This window comes from Athene noctua, chromosome 1, assembly GCF_965140245.1.
Source record: "Athene noctua chromosome 1, bAthNoc1.hap1.1, whole genome shotgun sequence".
Taxonomy (NCBI): domain Eukaryota; kingdom Metazoa; phylum Chordata; class Aves; order Strigiformes; family Strigidae; genus Athene; species Athene noctua.
Window position 1 is genome coordinate 234,721,316 of NC_134037.1, and position 17,627 is coordinate 234,738,942.

Sequence of the window (17,627 nt, forward strand, 5' to 3'; positions counted from 1 at the left end):
AGGCAGGGGTCAGCGCGACAGCCAGCCACCAGCGGGGCACCCGGCTCCCAAAGCAGTGAAACGGGGGAGGGGGGGGGCGGCACGGGTATTTCAACGTTAAAATCCCGCTGGGAAGGGCAGGGCCCGCCCCTCGCCGGGAGCCGCCGCCGCGCCGCCGCCGCCAGCCCACCCAGGCCCGACAAGCCCCACCCTCTCCTGCCACTCCCGCTCTCTATTGGTCTAGGCGCCCGCCCGTCAGCGGCGGTTGCCATGCGGACGCTACCGCCGCGGCGACGCCCTGAGGGAGGAGCGGGGCCGCCATGGGGGCGGGGCGGGGCGGGGCGGGGGCACCGGGCGACACCGGGCGGCACCGGAACCGGCACCCGCACCGGGACCGATGCACGGCGCAGAGGAGGCGGCGGTGGCGGCGGGGGGGCCGCGGGTGAGCGCGGCGAGCACGCAGACCGACAGCATGGCCGGTGAGCGCCGCCCCGTGCCCGCCGCGGGGGCCCTGGCTGCGGGGGCCTGGGCCGGGGCCTGCCCCGGCCGTGGGGGAGCCGCCCCCCCGCCGTGGGGAGCGGGCGCTAGCGGCTGGCGGGGCGGGGAGGCGGGTCTGTGCGTTGACCGGGCTTTTGCCGGTCACTTCTCGCCCACTGGGGGCTTCGAGGGGTTTAACGAAATGCCCGGAACTGTCCGGTTTGCCCTCTCCTGAGGGCGCTTGCAAGGCTCTGCCCTCCCCGGGGCTGTTACAGAGCTCCTGCCTTCGCCCCCCTCAACTGCTCTTTCACAGCGCTCTGCCCTTACAGACAGTGCAAGAAAGTGTATCCCCCCGCGCCCCCGGCGTGCCTGCGCTCTTATTCATAAGGCCTTTTGATAACATATGCTTGGATTTTGCATTTCCCCCCAACCCATTAAAATGATTTCTTTTTTCCAGTTCTATACCGTGGATATTTAATATGCATAAAAATGCTTCCTTTCTGAGGGGTCTTCCTACAACCCCCTATAGCAAGACCCATATCTAAATTCAGTAGAGAGCAACTTTCTCACAAGGCTGGGGATGCCCAGATGAAGCAGATTTTGATAGATTTCGTATACCCCATCACTGCAGTCTCAGGGGAGTGGTGTGTACATACAGATCCCCCATGGGCTGTATATATAGCTCCCTGAGCACCATGACAGGGCTGTCAGGTCTTCTTGAAGGGTAAACGGGTTTTGTGAAGATCCTCCTTCCAAGCAAGCAAAAAAGATGAACTCTGAAAATGGTTTGTGGTTTCGTTTTCCCAGACAGGAGGGTGATGTCACTGATTTCCTCCTCCTTGATGGTGTCAGAGCACAGTGTTAGTTTCGTACTTGTAAGATGACTTCTTCTAAGCCTTTCAGACTTCAAACTAGGGACTCTGGTCTTGCATCCATGACAGAATCCTGTATCTGAGCCATGTCCGGATGGGCTGTGCACTGCTCTGTTTTGCTTCCAGGTGCAGGAGCAGCAGGGTTTTCGACACTGGCCTTAACAGCGTGCTTTTCTTGGAGCATGCCGTGCCTCACTGAAGCAAGATCCCTAGCCTGGAGAGATAAAATCATATGTGTGAAGAAGGGAAGCTCTGTAAAGTAGGGAAGCTGTGAGGATTTGATGCACCTGAAAAGACCACTCTTTTCAGACACAGTTTTGCTCTCAGCAGCAAAACCTGATTCCCTTTCTTCCCCAGTCTTCTGTAGTTACTTTAAATTCTGTAAGATGTCTACAACAGGAGTGAACAGAGGCAGTAATGAGAATGAATTCAAATGCCCATTAAGAAAACAAATTCTACTTGTTTAGACGTGGCTTGTAGACTTACAGTTTGCTTTTAGTAGGAGTGATAACAAATCTTCATGTGTGCTGCTTGCCATGTACATTTCTAGCACACGTATCTGATCGTGTTAACCAGGTGCCCCTTGCAGTTCTTGGCATTGCACAGCTGGGCAGCCTAAGGACAGTGTGGGATCAGATGGTGCTGCTGTGAGGTCTGTAGTTGCTTTCCAAAATTACACTTCTGTGGGAAAAAAAGCTGCTAAAATACTGACTGAAGATGATATTCCAGTCATGGATTGGATATGTTTATCTGCTGTCCTAATGGTTTGGGTTCACAGACATGTCATTAAACTAACCCTCTCCCCCACCAGAGCAATCTTGTATCTGATTATATCTCTTCCAAACTGCTGGAACTACTTAAATGTTTTTCTCTATTCTATTCTTGCCTCTGCTTTTTTCTCCTTTGCAAAAACATTAACGTTTGCTGCAAGGGATAAAAACATAAATAATACTACTGTCAAGAGGACATGTGAGACCTGCAGAGGAATATGTGTTTGTTACAGCTCTCTGTAAGAACCTCTGAACCTGGAATGGAGCTTTTTCAAAGACTCAATTAACTTCTTGCCAAGTGTGACGCAGGAGAGTTTTACATCAGGAGTGGTACAAGGATTAGTGAGCAATGCTGTACTTCCTCCTTTTTTACTTGTGGGACACTCAGTAATGCTGAGCACTGGCCCTCATGGGACAACACCCAGATTTTGAGTAGAAACAACACAGCACAAGGTGGTGGTCCGAGAAGGGATTCCTTGCTGCCTCTTTGGTTATTTAGTCAGAAATGACAGCCTGAGCAATAGGTTCAAATTTTTGTAAAAGTCTAACCAAAATTTAAGCAAACTTTAAAAATCCAGAAGCAAGTTTCTCCAGAACTGATGAAAACCGATGGATAGTGGCTCATCCACCCTTGCTGTTGGTGTCACTGTAAGATCATCATGCCTCAATATTTTCACTCTCTTCTGTGGTGAGCCTGAAGCTGAATCACAAGCTATGTCTCAAATTTCTGTAAGCATCTGTGAATCGTTTGAGCACATTAAGTTTTGTGGAATCTGATACGTGATTTCTGCTCTTATTCTCACTGAATTTCAGTGAAAGTTTCACCACTTTCTCTTGCTGCACATACCTGATCTCTGCATCCAAATGTGAGCATTCTGAGTTGACAGCTACTGCCCTGAAGAGGACAGCGTGGATTTGGCTGCTGTAATAGCACAAGTGGTTGATGAAGCAGCTTCTGTGGCAGCTGTTGTGTAGGAGACCTGGAAACTATTGTTCAGCAATGTGGGGTTTCTTTACAAATATTCTTTAATAAATATTTCTCTTTTTTTCATCAAATGACAGGTCAAATGCCAAGACTGTCTAAGGTCAATCTTTTTACTTTGTTCAGTCTCTGGATGGAGCTCTTTCCCTCAGCTGAGCAACAGAAAAAATCACAGGTAAAATGTCTATGTTTACCATTAATTGGTCTTTCTGAACACATGCTAATAGCTCCTGCAGTGCATTTAACCTAACAGCTCTTTACATGAGAGATAGTCCAGAGGGAAGAAAAAAAAAGGCTGATAAGTTATTTTCAGATATTTCTTAGAAGTAGAAAAAAAATTCACTGGTGAGAGACAAATAGCAAAATGGTTAAATAGCATGCTATTTCTGAAAAACTTTGAAAGGCAAGGTATGCCTCGACAGGTGAAGCAAACAGTAAAAAATGCTGGTGGGTATTTTGAAGAGCATAACAAATGAGGAATGGTGTATACTGTGTACTTCTTAGTATATACTAATTATAACGTTAAATTCAGTGTGGTTGATGGTGTAGAGATACTCTTTAAAATGTTGATGTTCGTGATTATAGAAGAGTTCTCTTATACCGTGGCGGTGCACAGAACTACTTGAAATGTTTGCTGATCAAGAACATGTAGGTAACTACCTTGGTGACAGTGAAAAGAAGCCATCCTTGAGAATGGGTCTTCTAAATAGCTGCCAGTTACTCTTCAAAGTAGAGAGGCATTTTCAGAGTGTCCTGGAACAGGGTGTTTCCTTTTGTGCTGAGTTCTTATTGTGCTCTTTAAAATGATCACTTCTTTGTGCAGAGCATAACCATGTGCTAAGATCCATAGCACATGTATCAACCAGGACAAGAAAAGACAGGAAAATCATTTGAATGACAGTTAGGCCTAATTTTCAGAGCTTGGTATGTCCCAGAATGGATCTGAAAGAGAGGTAGATGAGCAGCGCCATACAGACTTCACATGCAGTTTCAAATTTAGTAATTCAGTCAGGAATAGCACTTGAGTTATATGTAGGGCTTTAGTACAGCCTCATTTCTGTAACCACAAACAAATTGAATAATTTGCAGATCTAAGGCAATAGTGTTCTGGTAGCAGCTGGATTGCATAATGAGATCTGGTTTGCCAGCTTCATCAAACTAACCTGTATCCAGTTTCTTTGAGATACATGGGAATCCAGATATATAAGAGCTCTTGTCTGTGGTATGCAGACATTTTCCATGGAAGATTCTTTAGAACCAGAATTCATTTCTGTAAATGAAGAGACACAAATAAAACTAGAGAAGCTATTGACTCCCAGGATGGTCAAGTTTAAGACAAACTAAATTCATGAGCGTTTCCAGATCTGGATGATTCAGAGGGGTTTTCAGCTATAGCTGACAGAAGATGCCGTTTCTGGGTTTTGTTACAGGCAAAGCAATGACCAGAAAAATCAGGAATTTGCGACAAGTCCCTATGTGAGGTTCGACAGGGACACAGCACTGATATTAACGGGCACATGTAGAAACCACCACCAAAAAAAACCCCCAAACCTGTTTAGGGGAAATGTAACAGAGATTGCTTAAAGATTCATATCACAGTTTGTACTGAAGAGCTATATGCTTTGATCCTGGCTGATTACTGTTACCCGAGGAAGAGTGGTAACATCTCTGTGGACTTGGTGTTGAAAAAAAGTAAAATAATAATAATGCATTTTTCTGTAGGTAAAGAAGAGTGGTCTAGTTGTGGTGAAAAACATGAAGATTATCGGTCTTCACTGTTCCAGTACAGACTTGCATGCTGGCCAGATTGCGCTCATTAAACACGGATCAAGACTTAAAAACTGTGATCTTTATTTTTCCAGAAAACCATGTTCGACTTGTTTAAAAATGATTGTAAATGGTAAGCAATGGTTGTAGTAGAGTAGAAGTAAATGTTATGCTTGTGATTGGTGGTATCAGAAAGCCTGTTTTCTCTTTGAACTGTCCCAGTTGTGAACACCAATCCTTAACTTGTGTAGCCTGCACTGGTATTTTCCACAAGGCTGAAAACAGTATTGTGCATTTCCTGGAGCTGATGATCAAGAAACTAGGGTTTGCTACTGAGCCTCTATTTCTCTGTGCAACTGTTATTATTGGTGGTGCTTGTCTCTTAGTTGAGATGCACTGCTGAGATTCTGACATACCTGTTGCACTTTGCCAGAGCAACCCTAAGTCTGATGACTAGGCCTAGATTGCTACATTTTTCCTTGCCTTCTCATTGCTTGTCAGTGGCACCAGAGGAAGGGTGTTTTTTATGCAGAAATCCCAGGGAGGAGTTTCGGGTTTCCTTTTCCCAAGTGAGATGAAGACAAATCAGATTACTCACTTCTTGAATTGTCACCTGCTGGTACAGCCCTTCTGCAAATATTGGGTTTTAATCTCAGCAGCAACTTCTGTTAGCGCCAACTTTTTTTCATGGTGTTAAGGTATCTATTGTAGGTCAGATGCAAAATTAGGCTGTCACAAAGATCTCAGAAAGTAGGAAATTCCAATTTTTGTCTACAGTCTGATTATCAAGTCTGATAAATTCTTGATACTTGTGTATGCTAGCGTTTTTGTTGTCCATATGCCACTGAAATAGCACTCATGGCCTTAAAGGAGTAAAAATAGGGTTATGCAATGGTGTGTTGAAAATAAGGTTTGTGTTCCACTGTGCTCACATGGTTCCTTTTGCTACGTTATCTTCTCTTCCAGCTGGGGTGAACAGGATTTCTTACTGGCCTGCAGATCCTGAAATCAGCTTGCAGAATGAGGCGTCCAATCCCATCACTACCGATGATGCAAAGCTAGATGCCAAAGCAGTAGAAAGACTGAAGTCAAATAGTCGTGCTCGTGTATGTGTGTTGCTTCAGCCCTTGGTGTGCTATATGGTGCAATTTGTTGAAGAAACTTCCACCAAGTTTGATTTTATTCAAAAAATAGCAAAATCTCAGCCTGACTCAAATACTGACTTTTATACTGCATGTAGACAAGAGAGAATAAAAGAGTATGAAAGTTTATTCCTAATTTCAAATGAGGAAATGCACAAGCAGATACTGATGACAATAGGACTGGAGAACCTCTGTGAAAATCCATACTTCAGCAACCTTAGGCAAAATATGAAGGATCTTGTCTTGGTCTTGGCAACAGTGGCTGCCAGCGTCCCTGTCTTTGGATGTTTTGGATTTTACAACAGCGAACCACAACGAACAAATGAAACAGACCATCAGAGTTTGCCCCAAGAAATTGCAAGGCACTGTATGATACAAGCCAGACTACTTGCATACCGGACAGGTGAGTTGTTACAGTAGTGGAGGAGGAATGGGTCTCAAGAATAGAGCGAGTTCCTGATTTCAGTCTTACTTCTTTCAAATACTTCCTTGAGCAAGCTGCTGAATGCTGCTCCTACACCTGTGAAACAGGAGCAGCAGTAGTAGTAAAAACTCCACAGAGGTACATAGTATTGTGTGTGAAAATACCGAAAGTTTCCAAGACAAAATCAGAGCAGGTATTTCACATACAGGGCTAGTAAAGCCTGGCTTGACAACATGTCCAACACCTGTCTGAAAATGGAATACAATGACATTTAAATTCTTCAGGCTGCTCCAAGGCTCTTTTTTACAGATGTTTCACAAGATGTTTCTTCAGAAAAGAGCAGTGAAATAATACCCTTCCAGGAGGCCATTAAGTACAGTATTAAGTTTCCTATTTCCAATCTTATTAGTGGAAGTGATTATATATCTGATGGGGGGGGTTCTTTGCAAAGATGCTGGACTTTTTGAATAAAGGCTTTCAGGGTGGAAGGGGTAGTTATTGACTGTCTTTTCATACAGATGATTTCTGTTAGCTACTTTATTCTGTCTGGGTAGCAATACAGTAAACTGCTAAGTTCTTCCAGAGAACAGAACACGAAGACTTAAAACTTGGTGGTACTCCTTAGTGATATTTTTTTTAATCTAGATAGGAAAGTTGCTTTTTTAAAACCCTTGTAAACAAATAAACAGGACATAGTTAAAGCTTAAAACAAAACTAATCCCCCAATACGCACACACAAAGCCAACCTACCGAGTCAGGTGCTGAACGTGCCTTTTGACTTATTCAGACTTTGTTATTTGTAAAGAAGAATCTTCATATTTTAGAACCTTTCCCTTTTTTGTTTGTTTGTTTGTTTCTGTGTTTTTTTAATGTACCCTTCGCAAATTTGGTTACCCAGAGTTGCAGAGAAGATTACATTTTTAGAAGTAATTCAGAAGTTTCATGGAACCAGTTGTGAGTTTTTTGTACAACTACTGTTGTACCAACAAGACAGAGTGACCAAGCTTGAGTACTCATTCTCGGGGCAGCAAAATTCAGTTTTATCTGTGCTCTTCAGCCTGGACTCAGGTCCGTTTTTTGAGTAAACTCTTATTCCAGTTTAGTCCTGGAATGGAATTAAAATAACAGCACACACACATAATTAGATGCTTTACTTTATTATATAGGTGCATATCAGGGGAGAAAGATCATAGGATGCTTTCTACATTGGCTTAATATACATCAGTGACTAGCAAATATGCAGAATATAAGTAAAATCAGCCCTCATAAAACATGTCTTTGGCAGGAGAGACCCTCTGAGTGATTCTACATTGTGGTGATACTAAGGAATCACTAAGGAAATGGTTAATTAAAACAGCATCTTCTACACTATTAATCACTGGAAGCCTGAGACCTTTTCTTCTCCTTGATATGCTCTGTTTTAACTGGTCAAGACTCTCATCAACAGCTACTGGGGAAGATTTCCAAATTCCATAAAAATCTTCCTAGTCATATAATGAAAATTCTATTCCAGTCTTCCTGTGGTGGTGATAGGAAACACCCCCCAAAATCCAGTTATTAACATTTTGTCTAATTTTGATAGGAATTCAGACCACAGAACCATAAACTTAAGGAATGGCAGAAATTAAGTAATTAAGTAGTAAACAACAAGGTTTTTATCAGTTTGCCATCTCACATCAGTGAACCTGTCTACATACATTCTTGGCACACATTTTCTTATCCAATATATGTATTGGTGGCTTTTTAACGTTTGTGAACAAATGTATGTAGCAAAGTCTTAGAATGGCTGGCCTGGCAGTTAGAGCACACCCAGCTTTTGCACTAGAGTCATATGACTTTGAAGCTCTTAATCCTTCTGCATTTCTTTTCTCCATGAAGCACCAGTTGTCCATGAAGCAACAATGAATGTTAATCGTTACTCTAGGACGTCATATGTTAATGTATAGGTAACTTAGAAATGCTTTATTTGTTATTTACGGCTAAAATGTTCTGTATTTTAGAGGATCATAAAACAGGAGTTGGAGCTATTATTTGGGCAGAAGAAAAATCAGTAAGTATTGAAAAACTACTTTTTCTTGCACTCACAATTCATACACTTGTATCTGTTTTGAGCTTGTTATTTTGCTTTAAGTCTATACACATGCATTTTTCATACACACAGCGCTATAGAAAGCTTGCACTTCTCATTCTTTAGTAATTAAGTTAATGATCAGTTCATTGTTACGCTGTCAAAATGAAGGGGAAGTGTCAATGAGTTTAGTAACTGTCACCATGTCTCTGCCCAGCTTTTCAGCGTGCCTGATTCCCTGGTCATTGTCAGTTACTCCAGGTGTCCTGGCTACAGAGTTTTGTCACAGCTGCTCATCAGGCAGCGTGTGCCTACTCTGCACAGTGCCTCTTTGTAGCTGTTTTTTTGGAGAGGTCTCAGTGCAATCATAGCCTGACAGTCTCTGAGGAGTTTTGTTGCAGTTGAAATGCTGTACCGGCTTTAGCACATTCCTTTTCTACAAATATTGCTACTGTGTTTTTTCCCATCCAAGCATAAAGTTTTTATTTCTTTATGTCTCTGATTATGCATGTTACCAATCCCAGGAAGCCTCAGCCTTCATCCAGCTGCAACATACTCTTCATTTGTTTTCAGCATTTCAGTGATCAACTGCTTATTGCTGTTTTGTTTCTTGTCCTGATTTCAGTTGCTGATTGCTGCTTTGTCAGCCCACTGGTCACTGGGTCTGTTGAGATAGGTGAAACAGTCTCTGGCACATCAGGCACTACAGCTGTCTTTAATTTGTACATGGTAGAAAGGCTTAGGACTAAAACATTGGAGAAAGGCTTAGGACTAAATCCTTCAGACTTTTTGCTCCTGCTATCAGTGTTACTTGCTAAAAGGAAAGCCCCTAAAGCCTGGTGCAGTGTGTCCTCTGCAGTGTTGCAGTTTGCCCTGTGTGTGGCTCCTATGGAGCTTAATGGAGAAGCTTCATACAGGCCTGGAGCTATTAGCAAAAACTGAGTTCTCTTTTAACTGCTGTAACTTGGTATGAACTGACATCGCACAACACTTTGACTTAGTACTCAGTTTAAATGTCTCCAACTTTGATGCTTTGCTTACTGTTGCAGAGAAGCTGTGATGGAACAGGAGCAATGTATTTTGTTGGCTGTGGTTACAATGCCTTTCCTGTTGGATCTGAATACGCTGATTTTCCACACATGGATGATAAACAAAAAGATCGGGAAATCAGAAAGTTCAGATACATTATACATGCAGAGCAGAATGCCTTGACATTCAGGTAATGGGTTTATTTTTACCACAGAAAAGAATGAGACAGTTCAGAAACAATGCATGACAAATGCATGATGTCACTGTGATGAAGTGTGGATTGCAGTCACAGTTTTGTTTACACCTGTGATGTAGAACTTGGATGTGCATGGACACAATCATCTCCTGAGGTTTCGTCGGACTTCTTAAGTGAACTTGGTTTTTAAAGGATATTCATTCCAGTGCATGGCAGCTGTCCTTCAGATAAAGGCCACTGCCTCTGCTTACTGCTACGACCGTGCTATAACCTGAAATACCGAACAGTGGTGATTGTTGAGGCTTCCGACAACAATATTTGTGGAGAGGTGGGATGGGTGTTTTGTTCACAGATAATAAAACCAAATCAGATGTCGTTTACGTGTGCACTTGAGTAGGAGTAAGTTGCTTCTCAGAGTACATAATACAACACTTCTTTTCTTGGTCTTACGAGGTATCAAGTTTGTCACTATTCAAATCTATCATCAAGATATAAACTCTGAAATTTTGTTTTCTGAATCCTTGTAGGTGTCGAGAAATAAAGCCAGATGAGAGAAGCATGATATTTGTGACAAAATGTCCATGTGACGAATGTGTCCCTTTAATCAAAGGGGCTGGTATCAAGCAGATCTATGCAGGAGATGTTGATGCTGGAAAAAAGAAAGCAGATATATCCTATATGAAGTTTGGTGAACTTGAGGGTGTAAACAAATTTACAGTAAGTGTCTAAATATACTATATTCTAAAAACTGGGCAGCCTTGAAGGGGAGGGTGGAGTGAGCAGTCATCTGCAGCCCGCATAGAGGAGGGTTTTCTTGTGTTGTTTAGTCAAGTGAGTGGAGTGGAGAGATTGCTTTGTCACAACACTGAGGAGAAGTGCTGTGCCATATGCCAGAAGGAGGGGCCAGGTGTGTCTGTAATTTTGTTGCAGATTTCACTTTAACTCCTTGCTGTGTTTGAGGTGGTCTCTTCACACTCTGAAGTTCTCTCCCAGCCTTCCTGTCACAGCGCAGCAGCTGGTCTGGGAGATCCCTGTGTGATTTTATAGGCCCTTCCAGCAGCACCTGAAAGAGCTGTGGTGGGTTTTGAAGGTGGCCAAGAGCACCTGCGTTCAGGTTGCTCACCATGACAAACTGCAGCACTATCAGTTTGAGCAGGCTCGCTTCCCCTTCTCAAGGGAGTAAGTGGCCATGCATCGCTTAATAGCTTTTTATCCTCAAAGAAATAGATGTTGGAAAGGGAGCCCTTCATTTCCCACCTCATCCCTAGTCATGCCTTACAGTGAAGGATTGTAGGGTACTTTTTCTTTCTCCCTTTGCTCTTTCTTCTGTCTTCTGGAATAAGTAAACTTTTTCTTCTTTTACCAGTGGCAACTAAATCCATCGCACACTAATGCCCTTGAATTCCATGACACCACTGCCAGGGAAAGTAAGTATTTTTCATTAATTCATTTTATGACTGAAATCAGTAAGGAGGATCACATTTTAAACAAACCTTGAATTGCTCTGGGATTGATTAGTCTTAATTAATCTTGATTTTGATTAGTTAAATCTTGCTATGAAAACTGTTCTGAGCTTTTTGAATAGATGAACTAATGGTAAGTCAAAATCATAAGCTTGTTTTAACAAATGCTTGGCATTGGTGCACATGTTACAAAATCTAGTAATACTGTTATCGTAGTCAACGGAAGGCTGGGTTGCACATAGATAATTTCAGACCGTTTTATCATGTTTTAAATTTTGTTCTATAAAAACTTTTTATCTTGTGTTCTATAACAAGTGCCGTTCTTTTTCAAGAGAAATGGGACTCCTCCAAGTCATTTAAATATGTTCTGCAGAACATTTCAGTGTTTCTTTTATGAATTAGAATCTATGCCAATGCTTTTCAATCAACTTATATTTTTTTCTGTATATATACACACCATAAAATCCTCATCGACCTGCACCCCTGCAGCAAAGGAGCTGCCATCCTCTGAAAACAGAGTTTAGATGAATCTTATGTTAAAGCCTTTTTCTGCTACAAAAGGTACCCACCATTGGCATCTACTGTCAGCTGTCAGCCCTTAAAATGTTTCTCATCTAGAGGGGAAAATAATGTGGAAAAGGAAGCTACATTTTTTTTGTGCCTCAAGCATGAAGGTATGGAGCATAGAGACAGAGAGTTGGGAGTTACTCAAAGCATTGAGCACCATGCCAGGAGCATAAAAAAGACTGGAAGTGGTTTTTGTAGTACGTGAATAACTATGTACTACAAGCTAATTCCTAACATGTAGTGAGCTAGATTAGTGGAGGAGTCTCTTTGTTAGCTATTTCCTTATTAGCCAGGAACAAAGGGGGGAGGGAAGGGCTCAAAATAGTGTTTATGTCATTAGTAAACACTGCAAAATGTTTGTCCCTCTTCCTGCTAATGGTTTTTAGACCCAGGTGGAGAAATATTCATCCTGGGGTACTTTTTTTGACAACCTTTAACGGGGCTCATTTTTCTAACAATATTTTCTTTGAGATGGTCTGCTTGCATTTTCAACAGTGAACTGTTTTAAGTTGCTATTTTTCCTTAGTATGTTTCTTTTACTATGATTATTGAATGTTCCTCTGCATGGGAAAGAAGACAAGCTCGCCCACCCCAGTGTTATTCCAGTGTGTCTGTATGTGTTGACTGTTTAGACTATGCTTACTATTGTATTAATGTTTCACACATACTTTTTTTTCTTTAGATGGGGTCCAGAAAACAAAATCGCTAGATGACCAGCAGCACCAAAACAAGAAACTGTGTCTTGGACACTATTGAATTATTAAGCACTTCTTCAGGCTTGCTCTGTACTTTTTATAATGCAGCCTGTTTGCACTTTCAAATAAGGAAGAGTTTTATTTATTGTTTGGAAAGTGATTTTTAGAATAAGTTTATTTATGATGTCTTAAATGTTTTACAGAATTACCTGAAGCTCTTTTTAATTTAGAAGTTCCTGGGGAAAAAATGCTGCTTGTATTTTCTGTGAAAGTAACTTGGTGGCTAATCATTGTTAACATGTTAAAAAAAATACTGAAAGTTTATTGGTGGTAATAGTAAAATGGCATCTATTTTGCTTGTTGTACGGATTGAGGGAATGTAAGTTCTGGGCAAATGGAATGCAGAAATAAGCCCTAGTTCTTCAAGCACAATCATCAAGGAAATGGTAGATAAATAATCACTAGCAATTATTCCTGTTCCTGAAAGTGGCTTTTGCTTTTCAGTCTGCTTGTATAAAGGAGACAAAGCCATTGGGATGGCAGTCGTTGCTAGGTAAGTGATCTGGAGATCAAGCTTGTCTCTCAGACATAACCTCTTCCAACTACCATAGCAGCAGAGCTGTTTTGTTTGGTGATACTCCCACTGATGCTCTGTGTGCTTCCTCAAGGGTAGCCCATCTGAATTAATGGAGACAAGGATTAGCTTTGCTTTTTCTCAGCTTCTGGATGCAGACCTAAAAGAACTTAGTTGTATACAGCTTGCAGGCCCCTACATACTATGTGAAGATGGCTAGTGTTTAGGTTTTGTGAATCTTCACTAACAGGCTTCTAGAACTACAGAAGCTAATGAAGTGCTGTTGTTTCTTAGATAGGATGATCTGTAGCAGTGGAATAGCCTGAATCTGTTCAGATCCCAGTCTCTTGGATGGCTGCACGTGGAGCAGGGGTGACATTCAAACAGCCGATGAAACTGCAGTCTAATGTTGTGCTAGTTTTGAGGGGGTGCTGGGTAGGTACTGGATAACCAGAACTGAGAGTTGTACCCAGCATCTTGTGAGAGATCACTGTCCTTACAGCCATCTGTTTGCTGCTTTGAGTATGACCTCTAGCTGTTTGTTTTAGCAGATGTTCTGAGACTTTCTGTTCACTCCTCTGCTGAGCTCTCAAGTGCAAACACCTTAAACCTCTTTTTTTGCTGCTGCTGGCTTTTTGCCATGTATCAATGGCCTTTTCCCAGTTCTTTCATGCATCTTGTCTTTGCTGCCCTCCTTAAAGTCCTGGAAAGGGAATCGTGCCTTAAGATGCTGCTGAGGTCCTCTTTGTTTCTTTTAGGCTTTGGAAAAGGTTGGAACTAGATAGAGAAACTGTGTTGGATAGTGTCCAAAGCACCCTTAACATGGCATTAATTACATGGGGTCTGTTCTCACCCAGTTTGGCTACTGGTCCTGTAACTTAAGATACAGATCTCGATGCTTGGTGCTGCAGTGAGGAGCTGTGATTCCCTGTGGCTCGTAGTATAACGTTGTTCTCGAGTACCTGGACTTTAGAACTGGGGAATGCTTGTGTCCTCTTACTGCCCTGAGAATTCACTCTTACTGGAGCTGGAGAAGCTGCTGTTTCTCTGAGCCTCGTTAGGTTGAAGGCTACTCCAGGGCTGCTGGCTGGGTGCTGTGCCTGCAGAGTTAGCAGTGGAAATCCCATCGGCTCATCGGCTGACCTGTACCACTGCTGTCCCCCTAAGCAGGGTGCATACAGCTTCGCTTCTCAGAGCCAGGTAGTGAATGAAGGAGAACAATCTGACACTGTTTCTCAACTAAGGGAAGGATGATGAAATCCATTTTTGCATCACACCACAAAAAGTGGGTTTTCACAGTAGCTCATGAAGAAATTGCTGAACTGCACTACAGGTTTTGTAATCTAGTGTGGAGGAAACCAGGTTCTGAATTTAGGACCAGCAGATCCAGCTGCCAGAGCTCTACACTCATTTAAGTTATTGTTCTGGATGCTGTACAAACCTCAGAAAGACAGGTTTTTTCCTCTCATCAAGGATTATATAATTTTATTGTTTGTAACTTCTGTATGGAGTTGAAGTGTGGTGTTTCATAAACAAGATTATAATCTGGTTTTAATCATAAGTATTTTACTTTGTCGTATTTCTCCCCCCTTGGTGTAAGCGTCTTGCATTAGAATAGTTACTGTTGGCTACTTCTACAAATCAGAAGAACACTGTTCAGATTAGAGTAAAAAGTCTGTCCCACTCCACCCAATGAAACCTTCTTGTTTCCATAATCCATGAGCAATGCTCTTCTCCTTGAGGTAGAAGCAGAGAAAAAAATGGGGAGGTTTAAGGCCCCTTCAAGTTTTATACTGCTCAATCAGCTGATATCAAAATCAGTAAAAAAGTCTGTGTCTTTATAGGAACAGCTGAAACTGAAAATTCCCTGAAACATCATAGGTACATGGAAAAGTAAATCAAGATACAAGTCAAATATTACATGCATTAAATAACTACACTGCAGTGAATGCTGCTGGTAACCTGGACTTCATGAGGAGTTAAGATTCTACATTTACTTTTTATCGTTTTTTAAAAAGAGGATTTTTCTACAAAACTTTCTGTGAAACTTGGAGTTGCTTGTAAGGCTGAAGGCTTGGAAGTCTGGCTTTATTTCTGTCTTGCCGTATTTCTACAGATTCCTCCAGAAGCTCACAAATTTCTGTATGATCTGATTATCAGTATAACCCTGCTTCTTTAATTCTTACCAGGATTACAAAGTAGGGTCTTCATCCTGGCCAACAGGAACAATGTGCACGGGGTTTCTCTCCCGACCCACGGACTCTGTAGGTGCTGCTGTGCATGTCATCTGCTTACCAGGGGGAGCCACGGAAGGCTGGACATCTCCTGCAGTGCTTATTTTGCAAATGAACTCTAGAATGTTTGTTTCTTATGTAAAAACTACAACGTATTTAAAATTAAGAAATGTAAAAGCTATATATTTTATATATTGTATGAAATGTCCATATGTGTTTTGAGTCTCTTCCATTCATTTCAGAGCAGTCATTTTAACTGCAGGTATTAACTATCACAATAATTTGGCGTCTTGGCTGAGAATTACAGAAATTCCCTGTTAATTGTCTGCCTTACAGCAAAACATGTTTTCTGCTAATAAATTAATCTGACAGTAAGTACTGAAGTGTATTTTTAAGTGCTTTGGGTTATTAGAAACATTCCAGAGTGCCCTGAAATGCTCACACCTTTCCCTGCCCAGTGCTGCCCTTGCTCCCGCAGTGCCGGCAGTTTGCTGACCCGCACCGCCTCCCTCTGCCCTGCCTGAAGAGCTCCCGCCAGCCCTCCCTGGCCCCGCCAGCACTAAGGAGCGTTAATTCCCTCTTCCTCGGGAGAGTGAGACCCTCCTCGGGGGCACTCTGTGAGCGGCCACCTCCACAGCCTGTTTCTTGGTCGGAAGGTGGGTGAAGCTTTGACTGTCCAGGAGTAAAACAGGTCCCTGGTGTGCCCCCTGCCCTGCTGCCCTGGCCGGCCCCCACGGGCACACAGACGGTCTCGATTTGAAGTTGTGGCAGAGGGGGGATTGTGGTGGTGACCAGGGCCGGAGCTACGCCGGCCAGCGATGTGGATGAGGGGAAGCGATGTTGCAGATGATGCTGAAGGCCAGAGCCATCCACCCAGCTCTAGCCCGGGCACAGAGACCAAAGAAGGCCCGTTAGCCAGCGGAGCGTGTTCGGGCTAGGCCTACAGTGTGATTTCCTCTTTAACTTCATCTGAAGGGAATCCACTCAACGTGCTCCCAGGCCAGCCCGTGTCACAGAGCCACACACAGTAAGTGGGGACAGACGGGAGACGCGTTTCAGAAGCACTCCTGAAGGGAAATGTCATGGTAGACACACAGTGAGCAGCAGTGGGACACAGTCAGCCGGGCTGGCAGCGGCTAATGCATGGCTAACACGGGGCTGCTCTGTAAGGCCTTGCAGTCCTCTAAACAGATATTTTTGTTTCAGCCATTCTGCCTGTGAAGCTTCAAATATCTGTTTGGCTTTAATTTGTTAGATCCAGTAAGTGACATATTGCTTGGAGACTAGACAAGAAAAGGCGGCAGATGGTGCGTGACGATTTCTAATAAATCTGGATTACCACATCATTAATGAAGGTGGCCATGGAGCCACGTACGCAGAGCTGAACCCCATTCTGCACAGAAAGGTAACTGCAGAGAACTGTTGTCAAACACTTGCTGATCTTCCTTGGGATCCTGCTGTTTGCCCAGACCTACATAGCTATCTGCTCATATGCCAGTTTTGTGTGCTGCGTATATATTGTCCTGGCTTTGGCTGGAATAAAGTTAATTTTCTTCCTAGTAGCTGGTGTAGTGCTGTGTACTGTTCTCAGGGATTGGCTGGGCATCGGGGCAGCGGGTGGTGAGCAACAGTAGCGTGGAGCACTTGGTTTGTATATTCTGGTAGTAGTAGTAGCAAGTTGTTTCCTTTCCTTTTCTGGCCTGTTAAACTCTTTATCTCAACCCATGAGTTTCACTTTTTTTTTCCCACAGGAGGGGATTGGTGAGCGAGCAGCTGTGTGGTGTTCAGTTGCCAGCTGGGGTTAAACCACGACACGTATACACAGGCGATACCTAGTCTGAAGCATTTTCAGGTGTTGGGCAGAATGTGCCGCGCTGTGTTTCGCAGTTTAGTTCCTTCTTTGATGGGAAAGGGGCTGCGAGCACAAGGCAGCTTCCACTGGAACCCACCTCCTCCTGATGATGCACTGGATATGAGTAGAGCCCAGAAAGGGCCCGTTCCTTTCGTGACAGGCCAAAACAGTCTCTTCAAACTCAGGGTGCTGACGTGCGGCGGTGGCGTGCGGTGCTGGTGGCTGGCAGAGCCCAAGCCCCGCGGTGAGCAGGTGGAGGCCAGCCCCAAAAAACCTTCGGAGGGGGTGTGTGTGGGTGTGTGTAAGACCTGCTGCCATGGTTCTGTGCCCGGCTTAACGAGGCCGAGGCCGAGACGGCTCCTGTTTGGCTCCCTAGCTCTAAACCGGGCCTATTTAGCCCTAGCTGCGGCAAAGCCGGCTCCCGCTCCCCCGCGGCGGGAATTGAGGGTGCAGGGCTGCGGCGTAGCCGTGCGGGGGGGCTATTCGCAGCGAAACGGGCTCGGCCAGAAGCTCCGGGGCGAGGGACCGCCCGGGGC

General features: G+C 43.5%; 1 protein-coding gene across 3 annotated transcripts; it reads left to right on the plus strand.

The window, feature by feature from the left end:
* Nucleotides 1-355: 355 nt before the first annotated feature.
* Nucleotides 356-15,603, plus strand: CDADC1 (cytidine and dCMP deaminase domain containing 1). 3 transcript variants are annotated; one of them, XM_074913119.1, is made up of 10 exons: nucleotides 356-458; nucleotides 3,161-3,255; nucleotides 4,803-4,980; nucleotides 5,814-6,392; nucleotides 8,414-8,463; nucleotides 9,531-9,700; nucleotides 10,234-10,423; nucleotides 11,073-11,133; nucleotides 12,936-12,984; nucleotides 14,850-15,603. In XM_074913119.1, exons 1-10 carry the CDS (start codon nucleotides 377-379, stop codon nucleotides 14,857-14,859), a joined length of 1,464 nt encoding a protein of 487 aa, XP_074769220.1. In that variant the 5' UTR covers nucleotides 356-376; the 3' UTR covers nucleotides 14,860-15,603. The 3 variants fall into 3 exon arrangements, with proteins under 3 accessions (XP_074769220.1, XP_074769210.1, XP_074769231.1); XM_074913109.1 differs by having other exon boundaries at nucleotides 12,419-15,603; XM_074913130.1 differs by lacking the exon at nucleotides 12,936-12,984.
* Nucleotides 15,604-17,627: the final 2,024 nt, after the last annotated feature.

Excerpts from the sequence above, each read along its gene's own strand:
- CDADC1 (XM_074913109.1), top strand. The coding sequence starts at position 377 with ATGCACGGCGCAGAGGAGGCGGCGGTGGCGGCGGGGGGGCCGCGGGTG. Across the intron at positions 9,701-10,233 it reads CAGAATGCCTTGACATTCAG|GTGTCGAGAAATAAAGCCAG; the intron begins GTAATGGGTTTA and ends GAATCCTTGTAG. Across the intron at positions 10,424-11,072 it reads AGGGTGTAAACAAATTTACA|TGGCAACTAAATCCATCGCA; the intron begins GTAAGTGTCTAA and ends TTCTTTTACCAG.